At 42.6% G+C, this 19,248-nt stretch overlaps 1 protein-coding gene across 3 annotated transcripts in view; it reads right to left on the bottom strand.

Moving 5' to 3' along the window:
• The window catches only part of MYH10 (myosin heavy chain 10), a 144,952-nt gene that overhangs the window by 41,667 nt on the left and 84,037 nt on the right, over positions 1-19,248 (bottom strand). For all 3 annotated transcript variants that reach the window (XM_046675209.1, XM_046675210.1, XM_046675208.1), the window contains exons 13-15: positions 19,049-19,222; positions 13,754-13,927; positions 13,390-13,504 (exon numbers count right to left, since the gene is read on the bottom strand). In XM_046675209.1, the coding sequence (XP_046531165.1) occupies positions 13,390-13,504; positions 13,754-13,927; positions 19,049-19,222 (463 nt within the window). The remainder of the gene's footprint in view (positions 1-13,389; positions 13,505-13,753; positions 13,928-19,048; positions 19,223-19,248) is intronic.

Here is a 19,248-nt window from a genome sequence, read left to right as displayed (position 1 = left end):
AATTATTTGGTAAATGAAAGATCATTGGCTGGCATTATTGATACACAAACTGATACTGTGTCAAGTCTCAAAATAGGAAATGGCTTATAAAAACACAGGATTGTACAAAGCAAATCCACTGAATGAATGTGCTCACGGATTAGGGACCAGAGCCATCTCTTATTAGTCATTAGGTTTTCAATAAGAAAAGTCACTCAACTTTCAGGAACAAACGCAGGAAGATTAGATTAAATCAGTTCAGCTTCTCTGCTCAAAGCATGAATAACACTTGTTAAAGGGCAAGAACACAAAATAGGCAGAAGTCTCCCGCAAAGAATCAGTGCCCAAGCTCAGTTTAGCGATGGTGAAACTTCTCAGCCCTTACAATCTTATCAAAGGAGCTGACACTGTCTGTTCTCCACACAGACCTAACACTGCTAACGACAGGATTGCAAACAGGAGTCCAGCACAGTGCACCAGCCACCAGCAAAACATCTGGTGCCTAAGATGCTCTCATTTAAAAAAAAAAAGTTAAATGAAATGAAACACATTACTGAAATATTTTGAAAACAATCAAAATATCAGTTGAACTACCCCTATTAAGGCCCTCTTCAACTCTAAGAGCTACCTCTATTTCTTTCATTTGTTCCCCAGGACAGAAAGCACGTGGGGACCTGGCACTGTGCGAAGTGCTTTATCAGCAAGATCTCATTCAATTCTCAATTTCCAGGGAGGTTTTTACAGAAGAGGAAACCGTGACCCAGGAAGTAAGGTAACTGTTAAGGTATGCAGGCCTTGAGTGGAAGCTGGGGGAAGGGTGGCTAAAATCGGATGACTTTCCAGGCTCATGCATGAACCTACACTAGGATTTCTCCTAAGCGAAGCCACCAGACTCAAGGGTTTAGGTCAAAGTTCTCCTTCTCCTTGTGCTCTAGAGTCCAGCTGCCATCCATCTGAGAGACCGCCCTTCCTTCCTGTGCCTTCAACCTGTCCCCCTTCACTTACTCCAGCAGAAAACAGCACCAAACCCCGCCCCGCATGCACCACGAAACAATGAACTTCCCTTCATCCTGCGTCTGCCCACTTCTCCGTCTCCTCTGTCTCCTCGGAGCCAACCTCCTTTCTAGAGTAGTCCACACATTTGCCACTCCTTATCCTTTCTCACTAATTTCCCACCGTGTAGCCAACTGGCTTCTAGGCTGCCCTTCTCCCCCTGCCTGATACTACTCAGGCAATGACAGGTAACTGCTCATAGCAGATGCCATCCAGTGCGTATCTCACTTGACCCTGGCACATTTACCTGTTGACCATCACGGCAGCATTCTGAAAGCTCTCCACTCCTGCCTTCTTTTATGAACCCCACCTTCTCCCGGACCTCCATCTACCTTTCTAGCTTCCACTCTCCTTGATGACTTCTCTTCTGCTTTTCCTATACATCATGGCCCTCACTAGGGGTCCAAATTCAACTCACCTGAAATCCTCTCTAGAATAAAGCAAGATACAAGTCCAGGCAGACATTACTTGACTTTCTGCTTTTCCCAAGCCATATTCTCATCCTGAGTGATCTCACTGATGACTTTAACTAGCTATACCTGACTACCCAGCACTAGTCACCAAACACCTATATTCTCCTCTCCACCCACAAGTCACAAACGTGCCTCTGCCTTCCACAAATTCTCGCTAAGTGCCTATTATGTCTGCTTTTACTCCACACTACATCCCTTGAACCTAGCATGATGTCTGGCATAACATGCTTGATACATATATGTTAGCAAATAAATGAAGTAAAAACCAAATACATTTACAACTACAAATAGTGAGAAATGCATTGAAAGAACAAAATGCTATGAGAAAGATGGGTGGTTAGAGATCTCTCTGGAGAAATTACATTTAATGCCCAAAGGATAAGAATGAGCCAGTGGAGAGAAGACCATTCCAGACTGAGAATGGCATATGTGAAGGACCAGGGGCAGGAATAAGTGACAGAAGTTAGTGCCAGTGAAGCATTATGAGTAAGGAGATGACAGACCCTCATGATGCTGCTACATGTAGAATGGATTGGACAAGGGATCGGGGAGAGCAGATAGGTGACTGATTTAGTATTTCAGGCTCTAAGAGAGATGATGGCAGCCTGAACTTGGGAGATTATAAAGGAGATGGATAGAGAAAGAAGATTCCAGACATATTTTGCTGGGAGAATCAACTTGCTTTAATGATTAACTTGATACAGAAAATAAGGCAGAGGGACATGTCAAGAATAACTCCTAGGATTTTGGTATGAACACTTGAATGGCTGGTGGTGCCACTGGGAAGATGGGGAGAGAAGTGTGTTTTGTGGGTAAGAAGACAGGATCCAAACTCTTGTAAGTATGGGGTGCCTGTGAGACACTGAGGTGGAGATGATATGTCACGTGAACAGGTGAACATTCTAGTCTGGTGCTAAGAGAGGTCTGAACTAGAAAGGTAAATTTTGGAGTTGTTGACTTAACGGGTAGTATTTAAAGTTATGGGACTGGATGAGCCACCTAAAGGGTTCATGAAAAGAGATGAGGGCCGGGGACCAAGCCCCAAGGAGCTGGGGAGAGGAGGAAGAGCTAGGTAAGGAAGACGAGGAGAAGTGGCCAAAAGTACAGAAGGGCAAGATCCTAAACTGGAGCACATTCTCTACCCCACCCTCTATCCTGTTCCTCCTCCTCTATGCCCTCTGCAGACGTGACCACTGGTTACTCAAGCCAGAAACCAGGGCTCGGCCTCGATTCCTCTTTCACACCCAGCTGCTCACTAAAACTGGTCAAGCCAGGCTTCCACATGTCTTCAATCATCCCCTCTGTCCTCTGTACTGCCCTAGTCTGGGCTCTAACTTGTCACCTGGATTCTGCAATAACCCCCTAAACGGTCCCTTCCTCCAGCCTCACTCTCCCATTCCATCCCCTCCCCCTGCCGCCACACTGTTCTTTCCATTTATTTCTCTGGTCCCAGTGTAATGATTAACAGCTATTTCTAAAAGATAAAACTAAACAAGTTATCTATTCCTATATTTAAAACCCTTCAGTTTCTTCTAAAGCTTGTAACATATGGTCCAAATAACTTAGCCCAGCAGAACAGCGCCGTGACGAAGAACTCAATCCAGAGTCAGAGACACTTGCCACTCATGAGCTGTGTGATCCCGGGTCAAGTTACTCCACTTCTCCAAGCTTCAGTTTCTTCCTCCATGAAATGGAGCTACCTTACAGAATTGTGAGGTGCCTGGAAAACACTCAAGTGCTCAATGAAGGTACCTCACTTTCCTACACACACCTGAGGTCCCATTGTACAAACCAGCTGCATTTTCTCAAAGACACAAGGCCTTCAAATCTCCATCCTTTTCTCTCTGCCTGGAATGCACACCCTCTTCCAGCCATCTTGACAAATTCTTAATGGCTTTTAAATCTTTATTCCTTTACCCAACTACCTCTTCTTGGGCTCTGGTTTCCATCCTACCTCCAGTCTAAATAGGCCACTCCCTCCTCAAGGCCTCAAATCACCCAAGCCAGATCCCTGGGACAACACTTCCACTCTGTCCTGTGTGTATTCCCACTGGACTGGGCTTCCCCGGGGACGTTTCTCCAGCATCTAACACGCAGGGCCCTGAGAGGCAAGCCCTGGTGTCTCTGGGATCACCAGCTCAGATGATTTCTTCCGCCTTTCCCCACCTCCCAATGTTGGCCTGAGCATGGTCCCCGGCACACAGCAGCTATTTAATAAACATCTGCTGAATGAACACGAAATTAACCACAAGAACAAGTCACCCCACAACAAAAGAGAAGGAGCACTGGGTTTACTTTGCGGGGATTCAGCCACATTGGTTTCAAGTTTTTCAGCCTGCAAGGGCACACGACAGGACGGCGGTGTCTAACAATAAGTCCCAAAAAAGGACTGCTTTTTAAAACAATACGGAACCTGATTTTCAAATTTACTTTTAATATGCTAAACTTAAAAAAGCCAAAGCTAAATATTTAGGTTTTTAAAAAATTCATGCTTTAGACTTTCAGTTCTTCTTTTTATTCAAAAGTTTAAACTCAGGGTTAGCTTTTACCAGTGAGCCAAATTATCTTGTGGGTAAGAGAGAAACACTTTGGGAACTTCATTAAATGATTTGGATCACACTAATAATATGTGCTTTCACTCAAAAATCAAGACCTAGAAAAACCTCTCTTTAAAAAAAAGATTTTCTTGTTGAGAACGATTATAGCAGGAATTGGAGAAAGGCAGAAAATGCAGGCAAGATTCTAGCAGCTCCTTAAATGAGCAGCACTCCTCCTTCTAAGACCTAACATCGCTAACACCTCAAAGTGTCTACAGCCCCTGGTTCCAGGGTGGGAAATGGCTTGTCTATCCTCCTGCTACACACTGTTCTCTCAGAGGCGTCAGAAAAGCCTGGGTAGGGTGGCTGGTAGGCACAGTAATTCACTATTTGGTTGCCCAGTAGCCTGAAAAGAATTCAAAGTATTTTACACTAACAATTTATTAATCTATAAGACTTACTTGGACAGTCAGAAATTAGATGAGCTCCACAAACTTGTAATCTCTAAGGGCACACTCACAGCTTAAGAGAAAAAAATGTAACATGTAATCATCTATCTCATAAAACTGCCATCCACAGTTTTATATAAAGAATGGTATCATCTAGTGCCAGAATGCTTAACTGGCCCTTCTTCTAGGGGATGATCTCAGGAAAGGAGAGGTATGTGAGATTTTTATGTTCTTTAGATCTGTGCATGGGCCAAAATACTAGTGCTACAAATTTAATTTGAAGTATTTAAGTGAGCTCTTTGGAAACTCACTCTAGTTAATATGTCTGGAAACCAAAAATGGGGGAGAGACTTATTTTAATGTTAATTTTAGTATCCAGACCGGATCATTAGGAACTACATCACACACTCCCACAGAAGGCCTCCAGGACCCGGGGCTGCGCTGGGCACGCAGCGGATCCTTAATACTCAAATAAACGAAGACAGCGCGACTCTAAGGTGCACTAAAACGTTACTAATGGTTAAAAATGATTCAGAAATATTTAACTGCTGAATTCCTAGAAGAAATCCTAACATCAAATAGTATATCTCCATAATATCCCTGTTACACAGTAATGTCAAATTTATAACAGTTACATAACTGGTTAGTAGAACCAACCTGTTCATTGTTCTAGAGTATTTGTAAAGTTTTAGAAAAATCCCAGGAAATCCAGACATTGACAGGTAGCATGTGATTTAAGGAGAAAGCAATCTTTCTTCTCCTAAGCACTAGTGTTAAGCTGAACTCGAATTTGTCTCCTTTCTCTCCCTCACGTGTCCACCCCCTGCAGAAGCCGAAGTCATGTGGGCAAATGGGAAGCCCAGTCACCCCTGCAGTTTCTCCTGCACTCCTGCCCCTGCTGTCCCCTCGGCAGGGCCCGTGTGTTTAATCCATGCTGACATGGGCAGCACAGAATGACTGCCTATCAGCTTGGCTTTGGGGCATTATGAATAAAAGTGGACTTGAATTAAGTAACAGTCAAGGAAGTAAACACTTATTGGTTTTTTGTTTTTCATAATTACAGCAGCAGCAGCAACAAGGGGGCAACAGCAACTAGAGCAGCTGTGGAGGTGGCCACGGGAAGACCAGCGCCAGACATCATGGATTTGGGCGCTGCCCACCTGCAGGCTCACGGTGCCTTGTCTGATACTCTCCATGACCCTGAGAACTAAGTGTCTTGTCTCCACGCGACCTCAGGAACTCCAGCTGCAGGACCCAAAATCTGCTCCTCCTGGAGCTCCCAACTCTTGTTAAGACTCAAGATAAAAATACACGAAGGAGTGGAATATACTGCAGCAACAACAAAAACCTTCATCCACTGAAAATGATGACAGTTTAACAAAGCACATACACTGTGTCAGACCTAAACCATAGATTCTAAAGTGGCACTAAAAACAGAGATCACTACCGCTGGACATAACCTATAAGGAGACTGAAGGGGTGCCACGTGTTAGACTGCCAAGCAGCAGTCACGCTAGTTGATTCTAAGAGCCGCCTCCAGTGAAACTTACCGAAACCAAAAAAGACTCATTCAGAGTTTCCAAAATCAAAGCATCATCGTTTCTACATTTGAAGCATGACTAAGGTAAAAAGTTTTCCCCTAAATTATGACAAGAAGGTGGATAAGAATTCAGTGGCTTTTGGGAGACGAGGGGTGACCCCAAAGAGCTTGTGACAAATGGGGAAGCCCTCCTACAGCGTAACCAACCTCTCCTTAGTGACTCTCAGGCTCAGGTTAATGGCTGCTACGTTTCAAGTGCTACTTCTATGAAAGACTGAACAGGGGGTGGGGGGCTTTATCAACAATTACAACTTGCTCCACGTACTTCTCACATTTTCTCTGGCGGTCCCTTCCAGGTCTGTCAGCTGCCATCCAGCAGTTGTGCAAGTTGAAAGAAGCTAAATGGTGCTGCTCTGGGAGGGAGACTGCAGGTTTAAACTATTGTAGGGCCAATTACACACAACTGTCCCTCCACACAGTCTGGACCAGGACTAAAGCCACAGACAGCCCCTATTATCACAGACTCTTTTATAAAAGTCTAAAGACTCTGCCTCTAACGTTGAGGTTACAGTCCCTCTTTGCTGGCTCACTGTGCTTGCATCTTCCGTTACTAGTTTATCTCAGAGGTCTAAACTTTCAAAATACATTTTTGGAAGAAAACAGTCCTTTGGTTTATAGCAGAAACTTGTATGACCTCCTTATTCTGCCTCTAGGAAATCTATTCTTTTTTCTTCCGCACTTCTCCTTTGATGCTTTTGGAAACCTCTCTTTACCGTTACCTCATCTCTCATGTTTATCCTCGAAAGCCTGCATGCTCTTCATAATGCTATTTTACTGATATTATAAACATACCTAGAAGCAAAACGTCCATTAACTTTGTGTTATCTCATTTAGAGATGCACTACATGTTAGCATGTTGAACGCAATCTCAATTTGGATCCCTAGAAACTGCTTCATCTACTGTCTTCTGAGAAATCACTGAAAATACTAAAGCCCCCACTTTCATATAAAAGCTGTTACTCCTCCCCGGGGTTTGAATCAAGAAACACACGTTGAAGAGACAAACATTGTGCTGTAGTAATACTACACACACTTCAAAGACCGTATTTACCCACGGTGGATGGAAAGTCCTCTAAGGAAAAGGAGAGATTGAGACCCCTGACACTTGGTTTAGCTGAGTAACTCAACCAAAGGACATCTCACTAAGAGAGACAGGAACGGGCACATTTTCAGTGCCAACATGAGAATACGGCGAGGTGAATGAGCTTACTCCCTGTTGGAATGATGTCATCTAGGAGTGGCTCTGTACTTGATTCTGCTGGTACAGAAAAACACGTGGTCCATACACCCCCAAGATCATGGTGCCGCAGGAAAGAGCACCCACGCTGTAGGAGAGGGAAAGGCCACAGCTGGAGTGTTAGGCGAAGCTGCTGCACCTGAAAACTGGGTGAGGAATGTCCACCCACCATCAATGCCCTCACTCAATGACTTATTTACGGTGTGCCTACGTTGTGCCAGGGGCTGAGGAAATTGACAGCAGACAAAAACAGGCACTGTCGCTACTCTCAAAGAGCTCAGTCTGGAACTCTCTTAAAAGATTAGAAATCCAAGAGTTAAAGGGAATTAATTAAAGAGGGCACTCTACTTTGGGAGAAAGTCCAAAAGATCAATCACTAATCTTTTAGAGAAGCACAAGTCCCAGGCAGACCATAAGCTCAAAGCCACCTCCTAGCTCTTTCTTTTTCTCTCCACTTTCTCAACTTTGTTAGTGCTCCCCAAGGCCAAAGGCGACTGAGTTCGAAGATTTCTTCTTTTGGAGTTCTTCTGTGGAATATTCATTCCAGCTCACGGAATAATCTTTGGCATAATCCATGCCCTCCCTCTTCCCACCCCAATGCTTGCAGTCTGCTTCTTCAGAGTATGTGAGATAGAAATGATGTTAGGGATCTTGGATTAAAATGGGAATGTTCCTTTAACATATTTTCAAAAAACTTTTGAGATGGATTTGGGTCTCAGCATTATTGTGTTCCAAAAATTATAAAGGAAATTTTATGAGTTCGACTTTATCTTTGAATTTCACTAAATAATTGGAAGGCTGGGTGATCTTCATTATATTGGGCTTTTGGGGGCCTCTAGGCCATGGTTAGGCTGTATTTTAAACAGGGCTAAGGATTCAGACCACAAGGCCCAAATGTTTGGAGCTGAATCTCAGGTTCAATGTACAAATTTCAACACTCCACTCTATCTTAGTCTCAGTTGCATATATCAACACTTGTAGATAATTTCAGTCTTCAGTTCAAAAGAAAAAGCCATGTAGGCAGATATGCACATAAATTACAAACAAAAGATATAATGATGAGACCAACACATGTAAGATAAATATGTAGCTATTTGTTCACAAAATGTTAATGACAAAAAAAAAATTTCTCCTTGGAATTCCTTAGAGTTGAAAATTTAAAGGTAGTTGAAAGACAAAGCAGACGTTATTTAGCAGATCAATTCCCAACAATTCCCTGAGAGGACTGTGTATCAAAATGGCACTACTGGAAAAGGTAGTGACATACCTTTTAATATGCAGTGCTGTAGGTGCTATGCATAAAATAAGAAGCAATGTGTAGGCAGTAGCAGTTGAATTGTTGATGCACTCAAACAGTTGCCTTGAAGAATAATAAAACTGAGCATGAAATGAAAGGTTCATGCAGGTCTATGAGCAAAACAAAAACAGAAACCCAGAAACCAGCCCCACTCCCCAGTCTACCCTGCCCTCCCGACCCCCCTGCCAGCCCCCCGTAAGTTCTTCCTGTGGGCTTAAAACCCTTCTGTTTTTGGAAGACCTACAGGCTTTATACATTCACCTGGTGGCTCATGAAGACCAGAAACACTGTCATAGAAAGAAGCTCTCTGAATATTCTGAATCTCTAAAGCAGAGAAACAGCAAAAACAGGAGGATAGAAGAGCAAATACACAAACACTTCAGTTAGTGTGAGAGACATTTGACATCACAAGTAAACTTTGAAAATTGGGCTACAAAAAGTAGCTAGTCCCGGGCAGATCCCATGCAAACTTTACTGTTTAGAGAATTTGCACATTTGGACAAAATTCTTTATAAAATAAATTTAACCTGAATCAAAAGAACACAGATGTGAGCAGTGTATCACATCAAAATTAAATGATTATCCCCATGGAAATGCAGGATGAGACTGAAGAGTAATACTGTACTATTTGAGTTGTCTTTCATAAAATTATCTTGCAATTAGCAAATTAGGACAAGACTGCAGTAAGTTAGAGCATTCTGGTAAATGTAAATATTAGTGGCTTTTACTGTAAAAAATTCACACTGCTGTGTAATTTTACTTCCAATAGACTTTGGAAATATAATTTGCCTCAAATACAAATTACTAACAGGTAAGTACCATTAAGGAAAACAAAATTCAAGTTCTGTTGTAGCAAAATGTTAAAATAACTTCAAATCATAAGTAAGATGATACTTATTGATCATACCATTACTCATGAAAACATCCTAGGAAGCACATTTATACGAAAATGCAATCTTTAGTTTTTTCCATATATTAGCCCCAAGAAGTGGCAAGAAATCCTGTGCAGCTGGTAGAGAGATCTCAAAACATCTTTTAGCAAAAAGTAGGGCCCTATGAATCTCTAGGGCAGGGCTGCCACCAATAAGTCTTATTTCTTCTGGTTTGGCCTTGAGAAAACTCCATAAAACCCTAACGCAAAGTCTATTTTAACACAAAATGTTTTATACTCCAGGTATTGCACCTTCACAGGCAAACTATATTCATACATCATATATTCATACATTACAGTCAACTTGTCACTTTCTGCCTTTGCATTTATGTGGCTATAAAGAGAGAAAAATTATTGCGTTTTTCTAGGGCTATTTTCTTTTCCTAGGGGAAAAGCTCCCCTTATGCCAAGAGATCTCTACATGCAGAGTGGGCAGTGATGAATTCTCCACTTTAGAAACCTCTTCAAACTTCTGTGCCTGCCACTGACTGTATATACGAAACACAGTTCTCAAAATTGGGCAAACGTGGTCCTGCTGCCCCACCTGCCCCTCCCCTGCCAGTGAGTGACCGCTGAGAGCCTGTCTCTCAGACTAAACTGAGTAACTGTCCACCTAAGCTGACGGCTGACAGGACCTCCTGCTAAGAGTAACATCATCAGGAGGGCACACATGTGGGGTTATTCCAGAGCAGATGCTGGCAGAGCTCAACCAAACTTGGGGTAGATAAGATTGCTCTTAGCCTGTTGTGACAGAAAGTGGCCAAACACGCTCCCAAGCTGTCTTCTCTACAGAGGCCAGGGCCACAACAGGGCTGTGCAAGCCGTACAGCCCGGGAGGCCCGAGCTTGGGCTCAGCACAGACGCACAGGGCTCGGGCCAGGACTGAAGGAGCTCTGCAGGGCGGCAAGTGTTTCCTCTCCAAGTTTCTATAATCAAAGAAATAACTTCTCTGTATTTATTCAATGGAAATGAATAAATGGTCCAGGCGTGGTCCTACCTATAAGATACATGATCTATGAAATGGAATTGCACTGAGTGTTGCAGCCCCCACCTCCACCTTTGCCCACCAAATCTTATGTTCCTAAAACTTCTGACCCACTGCTGCCAAAGGCTTTCTGATGCTGGGGATGGTGAGATGTGGAGTTAAAGGGGAAAGGAAGGAGGAAGCTGAGGAAGCTGGGAGCTAAGATGGAGGCTCGCTTGGTCCTATTATTGCATCTGTGTATATCCTGAGTTTTCAACAAGACAAGCTCTTGGAGGCAGTGGACATGTCTTTCATTGCTCCCAAATCTACCTCACTGATTATAACCAGGGTAAACATATGGTTAGACATGTGGTATTATATGAATGAGGCAGGTGCTCAATAGGTGTTTCCCACAATATCATTTTTTGATAAAGATATTAAAAAATAAGAGTCAAAAGTGATTCACAACGTCAGAACCAGTATGTAAGCCGAGAACCTAATTTCTTTTATTATACTGTCATTAGTCCCCAAATATCTGTTTCTCTTCTTATTCAAAATCAAGAGAGAAAATCAGTTTTTAAGGCTTTAATAGTAAAAATGCTGGTTTCCTCTGTGCCTTTTTTCCTAGGCATTCCTTCCATGCCCCCTGCTTTCATCCTCAGTCACCTGAATTCAGGAAGCACCTGAATCCTGCTTCTAAGTTTTTTTACCCCAAACCAACCATCCAACAAACCACTGCCTGCTTTACTTCTCCAAGTTCACACTGTGTTACTTCCTTGGCTCACAAACCTATTGATGTCATTTATTCAATAAAGTCAAAGCCACCTGAGACTGGCCATCGGGGTTCTCTGTGGTCTGGTCTCCACCTGTCACCCAGCCTCGTTTCCTGCTGGCTCCCTTTCTGCCCCAGCCCTACTGTAAAGCCCAATGAGACACTGATCCTGAGCTGTGACTTTCCACTCCCACACCATGATCATTCAACGTGCTCGACTCTCACCCCTTCTTCTCCCATGCCAACTTCACTTCTAAAAATACTACCCATCCCTAGATGAGTCAGTTCATGTAAAACTACTCAGCCTTAAATGTTTAAGGAATGATCACATCGTGAAGACTCATGAATTAGTGCTGAAAAACTGCCTGGCACTTAGTAAGTGCTCAGTGAATGTTAACTTTATTTCTTTATTCAACAAATTATTATCCTTCAAGGACAAGGAAAATTGCCTCCTCCTCATGACATTTTACCTTAGCACCTCAGGAAAAAAGCAGTCCCTCCCTCCGTTGTACATCACTAAAAACTGATTTTGTACCATTCTCATGGCATTCATCGCAGACATCTTTGGCACTCAACAGTTCGTCTACATATCTCACTCCCTTGCCTTTGCTCTAAGATCTCAGAAGAGGCCAGGAGACGGGAGTGAGCATGGTGTCACTCTGTAACCTACATCGTTCCCGATATAGTCACAACTGAATTGATTCCTAATAGAATGCAAGTATTTAAGATTGGCAGCATTACTCCTTTCTCTTCTTTCTGTGACATTTCCCATGCACATTTCCAACTCAGCAGCGCTGGTCTTTCTAGCACTGTGGACCCTGTGACAACCGGAGCTCAGTCGTTTTTCGGGCTCTCATTCCCATTTTTCATATCCCATTCTAACATTTCCCAGCAACAGGCTCAAGAGGCCCTCATCTATTAAGGTACTGCAAATTCCACATCAGGGTCCTACTTCTCTTCTCTTTCCTCATGCAGCAACCCTCGACTGCCCGGGTCATTGCAACTCAGCAGCCAGCAGAAGAATTTCATCTAAAGGTGCAAAGATTAAAAGCTTCCGTTAAACTTACTGGGAACCTAAGCTGTTCCCCAAATCCCTCCTTTTATTCAGTCTCAGGCACACGATCTCTTCCCAGGACTCATGCATGGCTCCCTCACACTTGCTTGAGTTGATGTACACAATCTTGACTAGATTATCTTTGATACTGTCATCTTTCCCCTACTAACGTTTTCTGTGTTCATTCTTCTCTATCTCCTTTTGCTCCAACTGCCTTAACCCCTTCTTAACTGCTTTCTGTGTTTCTTTCTCTTTACCTCTGAGAAGACAGTTAGATGACAAGGTCTTGAGATGCTTGAGAAAAAGCATAAGTGAGGCAGGTTACTGAGTAGTTGTGGCCTCAGGGTCAAGGCCTGGGCAGGGGCAGATCCAGGGCTAAGGTCTTGCAGGGCCTGAGGCCAAGCAAAGAGGTGGGACAGAACCAGGACGAAATGCAGTAGCGAGAGCCAAGCTATAGAAGATGCTGGTTCCCACTATGCATATATCGACATAGATGTTTTGTTTTTCTGGTACTAGTAAAACCTCTAGTCTGATAAAATCACCAAATCTTCACCTAATATTCATGTAACAAAAGAACCATGGACTGATGGAAATAAAGACATCTGATCTACACGCAAGGTGTCTGAATTATTCCCCAGCCACTTTGTGTGTTGAGGGGGCCGGCAGTGGTGGAGGACGCAGCTCAGCTGACCTGTGTACACAACACAGAGAAAATGCACAGGGCTTCTCGGGTTTCATGTCCCAATACCCTTGGATTTTAACTAAATTGGGACCAGAGTGGCTTGAAACACATGTGTAGTTCTTTATGGCTCTGGGCCTAGAATGTTCCCACACTCTCCTAGCATCTGACCAATAAGGCAGACGTCTTGTTCTCCAAGTATTCTTAAAATGGGTAAATTCGAAATGACGGCAGCCCTGCTCTAGGGACAGAATGAGTTTTAAAGTAAAATATATACACATAAATATATGTAAAAGAACCATACATAAGCCTTAACTGTAAAAGATTCCGGCCAAGCTCATTACAAACGTCAGCACACTCTTACCATCCTTCCAAAGCTCCGCAACAAATCTGTCCGACGACTGGTGCAGGAGGGTGGCCACGTTGTCGTTCAGAGGATCCATGTTCTTCATCAGCCACTCATCTGCTTTGTAGTCCACCTGGCCCATACCAGAGGCAAACACGGTGAGATGGAAAAACAAAAACAAGGACAAAAGGAAAAAACGCTGTAAGCCTTAACCAAAATCTTCACAGAGCAATCCAAATAGTGGGTTGTCTCAAAGGCAGAGCATTTGTACTGCACACTATAATTAAGGGTTTACAAATGTTTATCAGCACATTTGTTACAACCTTCAACAGATCCAGCAATATTTCAAACAGTGCTTTTAATTGGGTTGTTCAACTCTTACCTTCCCTGCATAATGGATAATGCAGAAGTCAGCTTTGTCTTTCAGTTGCCGAGGCTTCTGAAACTTGGAGTGGGAACCTTGCTCTTGAACCAGTTTTTCAACAAAGGTTTTATCTGTGGCTTTAGGGAACCAGCACTCTTCATCCAAAAGGGCCAGCACACCAGGGGGGTTAGCCTGACGACAAGAGGCAACAAGATGGACATGGTTTGCACTTCACTTTAAACACCAGGATTTTTCCACTGGGTTTAGCAGTTAAACTTTCAAAACAAGTAGAGTTTTACAAAGATCTATGGAAACCAAGTTGCTAGGATAGAATGTAATGTCCAAACCATATCTATCGTTCAAACACTGAGATCTCAAACTTCTAAAGAAGTACCAGTAAGAAAATGGATGAGAATTTTATCTCGAAAACTTATAAATAGATGTATTGTAAATAAACTAATTCTAAGTAGATGGCCCCCCAATCACAGCAAATAAAAGGCACCAGGAAGAAAGTGGGAGGTGGGGAGATGAAACTGAATATTTATATTCAATGACTGGCTGGATAAATGACTATAAAACCTCCACTAGATGGAATGCTTCAGACATTTTATATCCTAATCAACTTAAGTTTCTATTTAAATGACGATTAAATAAAATATACCACTTCATGAAGTATTTAAAACTATTATTAAGTAGAGTATATGGAAGGTGATGAAATAGTTTATCAATCACTTTATATATTTGTTTCAACAAACATTTGAGAGCCTATTTTATTTCGCTCAACTAGTTCACTGACAAAAGGCCTAGAGTCATAAGGACATGGAGACCTGCGGTAATCAGTGCAGGCAGGGCCTGGGGAGGACAGCGGGAGTGACTGCCAATGGGAACGAAGTTTCTTTCTGGGGTGATGAAAATGTTGTGGAATTAGACAGTGGTAATGGTTGCACAACTTTGTGAATATATTAAAAACCAATGAATTGCATACTTTAAAACAGTGAACTTTAGGGTATGTGAATTATGTCTCAAAAAAAAAAAAATGCCTAGAGCTTGCTATTGTCTGGGAGCTCAAAATCAGTGGAAAGACTACTTTTTTGGGAGGAAACTGGGGTATACACATGAAAGCTAATGGTCTATTTTATAGTGCTTCTGGGTTATCATTTATTGCCATACGGCAAAGATGCTAAGTTTGTGATGTAAGACTGAATGTACCGATTCTAGGGCATAACTACGAAATCAGCTTTTTGAATAATTCTCTAGGATCAGTTTTCTTCAACTCACAAGGCCTTTATATTCACTGGGGAAGAGCTGGATCTATATAAACACTGCTTAAAAAGTAACCAGAGGTTATAGTTAAATATAAACGAAACACGTAATAATATGGTCAGAGGAAGGAGGTGGTGAAGCAGAATGCCAGCAGGTAGAAGCTGAGACGCTGCTGCAGTGAACTCCAGCACTGAGACCTTACTCCACGGCTATCTAGTTTGCGGTTCCTCCACCTAAAAGGACATACAAGGTTCAGAACAGCTAAAAGACGACTATAATCAAAGGCAACGAGGCTTAGGTAACCTTAGAGAAGCAGAGGGTCAGAGTGGCAGATAACTCAATTTACCACATTCATCTGACAACTTTGAGAAATGAAGTTCCATAGTAAGATAAGCGAAACATCCATCTTTCTACCTTAATTTTTACATTTTTAATCCCTTTAATGAAAATATTTCTAAATTCTGAAATAGGATCCCAAATATACTTTCATCTTTTCTAAATGACTCAGTGACAGCGTGATTATGAATACCCATTATTGTGTCTCCTTTTTATTTTTCCTGCTTCATCCTTCAATGTCAAGATCTCTGTTATCACTTCACCTTTTAATTGGGGATTTCTAAAGAGCTGTCGGTTTGGGAGACTAGGTTTCTGCCTAATGGTCAGAGACAACGTCAGGGATTTGTAAGCAGCTTTCTGAGCTCAGAGGCTTGCCTACTGCCGCTCCACCCCGAGGGAGGCAGGGGCTGGGTTTGTGAGAGATGAGGTTAAGACTAGCCCAGGACGGGCAGGTGCCACCACAGAGCAGTTTGTTAGGTATTTTCCTTCTGGAAAATATTGTCCTCACTCTCCATTTTGAAAGGACCATCAATGGAATCATTATCCCCTCTCATTCTACATGCTACAGTTAATTTGCTACTATTATAAATTCTTACAGGGTTTAGAAAAATTTGTTTTTTTTAAATCAGATTTTATGTTTCTATGGATAAGTAGAATAAGGTAATCCTAAAGAAGAACAGTTGAGGTAACGAGGGAGTCAGCATTAAATCTTGAATTCCCTCCCTCCCTCTCTGAGTTGTCTCAGGCAGGGAATAAAAGAGTACTTTCTAACATTTTTGGAGAAGAGCCTAGAAGTGCCAGTATAAGAAGTATAGGAAGGAAGGAAGGAGTAAAGGAGAGGGAGAGGCGGGTGGAGAGATGGAGGAAAAAAAGGAAAGAACTCATTCTGTTCATTGACCCTGAGCATCTAGGCATAACTAGTTACTGTGAATCATATCTGCCCCATTCCAATACTTTCTGAATACCCTGGCAAAATAATTTTCCTAAAATACCACTTTCAATGTATTGCTCACCTGCTAATTTCTGTCCGTAAAATGTGGCCCTGGAATGCTCCCTTACTCCTTTCACAACATCCACATTGTGAAACCTTCCGTGACGCTCTCAGCCTACTGTGGACTTTGCCCCTCCCTGATTCAGAGCATCACTTAGACCGGTACCATGTCACCAACGAACTAACCATATATTTGGTTCCATCTTCTGGCTTCAAGATCAGGTCCCTGAGGACCAGGGCCACGCTAACGCTTCCTATTTCCCCATGGCACCCCAATCTTTGCATTTCCAGGCTGTAACTAAGGATTTAATAAATCCTTACTGCCTTGATCTTACACTAATCCAATGATATTTATACTTAACATTTGCAAACAACTGAAAATATAAACATCAAACTCTTTCTGCTTCACCTATTTTTGCTGTGAGCTAATCATTAAGGTTGAAATGTTTACTTTCCCCTGTCAGTCTCACTTTTAGAGTAAAAGCATCAAGTGAGAGTGAAGAATAACTGGTATATAAAGTATTTTGTTCAAGAGGACAAAGCAAAAGAAATGCAACTGAGTAACAGTGAGCAGAATGTATATTTCTAAGATTCATTTAAGGGTCACAAAACCACCATATTTTAAAACATTCTAAAAATTTTTTTTTGAGGAAGATTAGCCCTGAGCTAACATCTGCTGCCAATGCTCTTCTTTTCGCTGAGGAAGACTGGCCCTGAGCTGACATCATGCCCATCTTCCTCTGCTTTATATGTGGGACACCTGCCACAGCATGGCTTGACAAGCAGTGCATAGGTCTGCAACTGGGATCCGAACTGGGGAACCCTGGGCCACTGAAGTAGAATGCGCAAACTTAACCGCTGCACAACTGGGCCAGCCCCCTAAAAATATTTTTTAAAAAATAGGGCCGATAATTTTCAACTTGCAAGAGTTTAATAATACAATTATTTTATAACACAATTATTACCACAGACAAAGAGATTGACTTAGCAACTCTTATGGTTTCTCTTCCATCTTAAATTATAAGTACAGGGGGCTGGCCCCGTGGCCGAGTGGTTAAGTTCATGCGCTCTGCTGCAGGCGGCCCAGTGTTTCGTTGGTTCGAATCCTGGGCACGGACATGGCACTGCTCATCAAACCACGCTGAGGTAGCGTACCACATGCCACAACTAGAAGGACCCACAACGAAGAATATACAACTATGTACTGGGGGGCTTTGGGGAGAAAGAGGAAAAAATAAAATCTTAAAAAAAAAAAAAACTATAAGTACAGATACGTAGTCAATACATTCTTAAAACACAGGACTTCCAATGCCATATGGATACATATAAATGAGCATCTCAAACAACAAGTCACGTGGTCATCACCAGTACTGACATGAATATCCATTCCCTTATTTATATAAATTCCCAAACACCTTTTTGGGGCAACAAAGCAGCTAGGAAATATATTCATGTGTTTGCGTATGCCCAAGAGCCAACTGGAAGTTACTGCTTGTATGCCTTGAATGTTACTTCTAAATAACGCCGCAAGGGACAGAGGAGCAGATTCCTCCCAACTACAGGTAATCCGAGAGTTCTGCTCTCAACAAGCAGCTCCAGTGCCGTGAAAGGTAAAATGATCTCTTATGTATGAGCTGAATGAATCTATTACTTCCCTTAAACCCAAATTTGTACTGTGCCAGAACCACATCTCTAATGGGGTGATGTCCTCTAGGTTTCTCCTCTTCCTGATTTGCCACCACTCCTCTGACCGCAGGTGCTGTACCATCCGGGTTCTCTAGACATTAGCCCTCAAACACCTCCCCACATGGAGAGCACAGGTGGCAGCCAGAGACGGAGGAGCAAGAGAAGGAACTGCTCACAGCCCAGCGCACCCACAGGAGAAACCTCTGACCTGTCGTTAAACCACGCCTACTCATGCAGGAGTAGAACTTCGCGTACATGACCAATAGCGATGCTCACTTGTGCTTTCGTTTTCCTATATTTTGGTAGTTAGCAAAATAAAATAAGTGAAGCCACCCTCTTGTTGAGCAAGCCAACTGCCAGGGAATACATGGCCAATCATCAACACTTGCTTGAGATCATATGGAGGAGAGTTTCGTAAGTGAATGAGGTATACATGGTTCTATGTATTTCTACATAATACTAAACCAAAAGAAAATAATCTCTCATGCTTTCTAAGATTGCTGTTAAAAATGCATCTGACAGAAAAAAAAACTCTGAAACTTCAAGTTTAAAAAAAATTTGCTGAAATAAAAACATCTTTGTACTTATGAGGATAAACTTCAGTTATGTGAAAAATGGGTTTACGTGGCATGTCTTATTATCAGTTAAATGCGCTGTCCCTCTGTTGCCTAGGAGTACGCCAGGTGGAGCCCTACACCCTTTGACAGGTGCTGAGGGCCGAAGGTGACTGCAGCTGTCACTGCCACCGCAGGGTCGCAGTCTGAGAGGAACCAGGGTGCGTTAGCCAACATACTAACATATGCAAGGACAGGAATAACACTGCAAGAGAAGCGAGCTCAAGAAGGGTCTTAATGGGACGTGACTTACTTTTTAAGTAAGTATCTTATCAAAGTATCACCTTCCCAGAAAATTTAGATTAGAAAATTATCTTAACACTGATTAGACAGGATGACTTCTGTCTCAGATTATGCCAATAAAAAACTCAGCACACTGCTTGAAGATGAACTGAAAGCCAAACAGCAAGTCAACACTCTTACGGGTCTCTCTATGAGGTCGATGCAAGGCTGCAGGTCCAGCCCAAAGTCAATGAAGTTCCACTCGATGCCCTCGCGCTGGTACTCCTCCTGCTCCAGGATGAACATGGTGTGGTTGAACAGCTGCTGCAGCTTCTCATTCGTATAGTTGATGCAAAGTTGTTCAAAAGAGTTCAGCTACAAACATTGAAATCGAAAGAATG

This window comes from Equus quagga, chromosome 11 (genome assembly GCF_021613505.1).
Source record: "Equus quagga isolate Etosha38 chromosome 11, UCLA_HA_Equagga_1.0, whole genome shotgun sequence".
Taxonomy (NCBI): Eukaryota; Metazoa; Chordata; class Mammalia; order Perissodactyla; family Equidae; genus Equus; species Equus quagga.
Note: the sequence above shows the minus strand (reverse complement) of the source record. Positions and strands in the feature narration are given on the sequence as shown.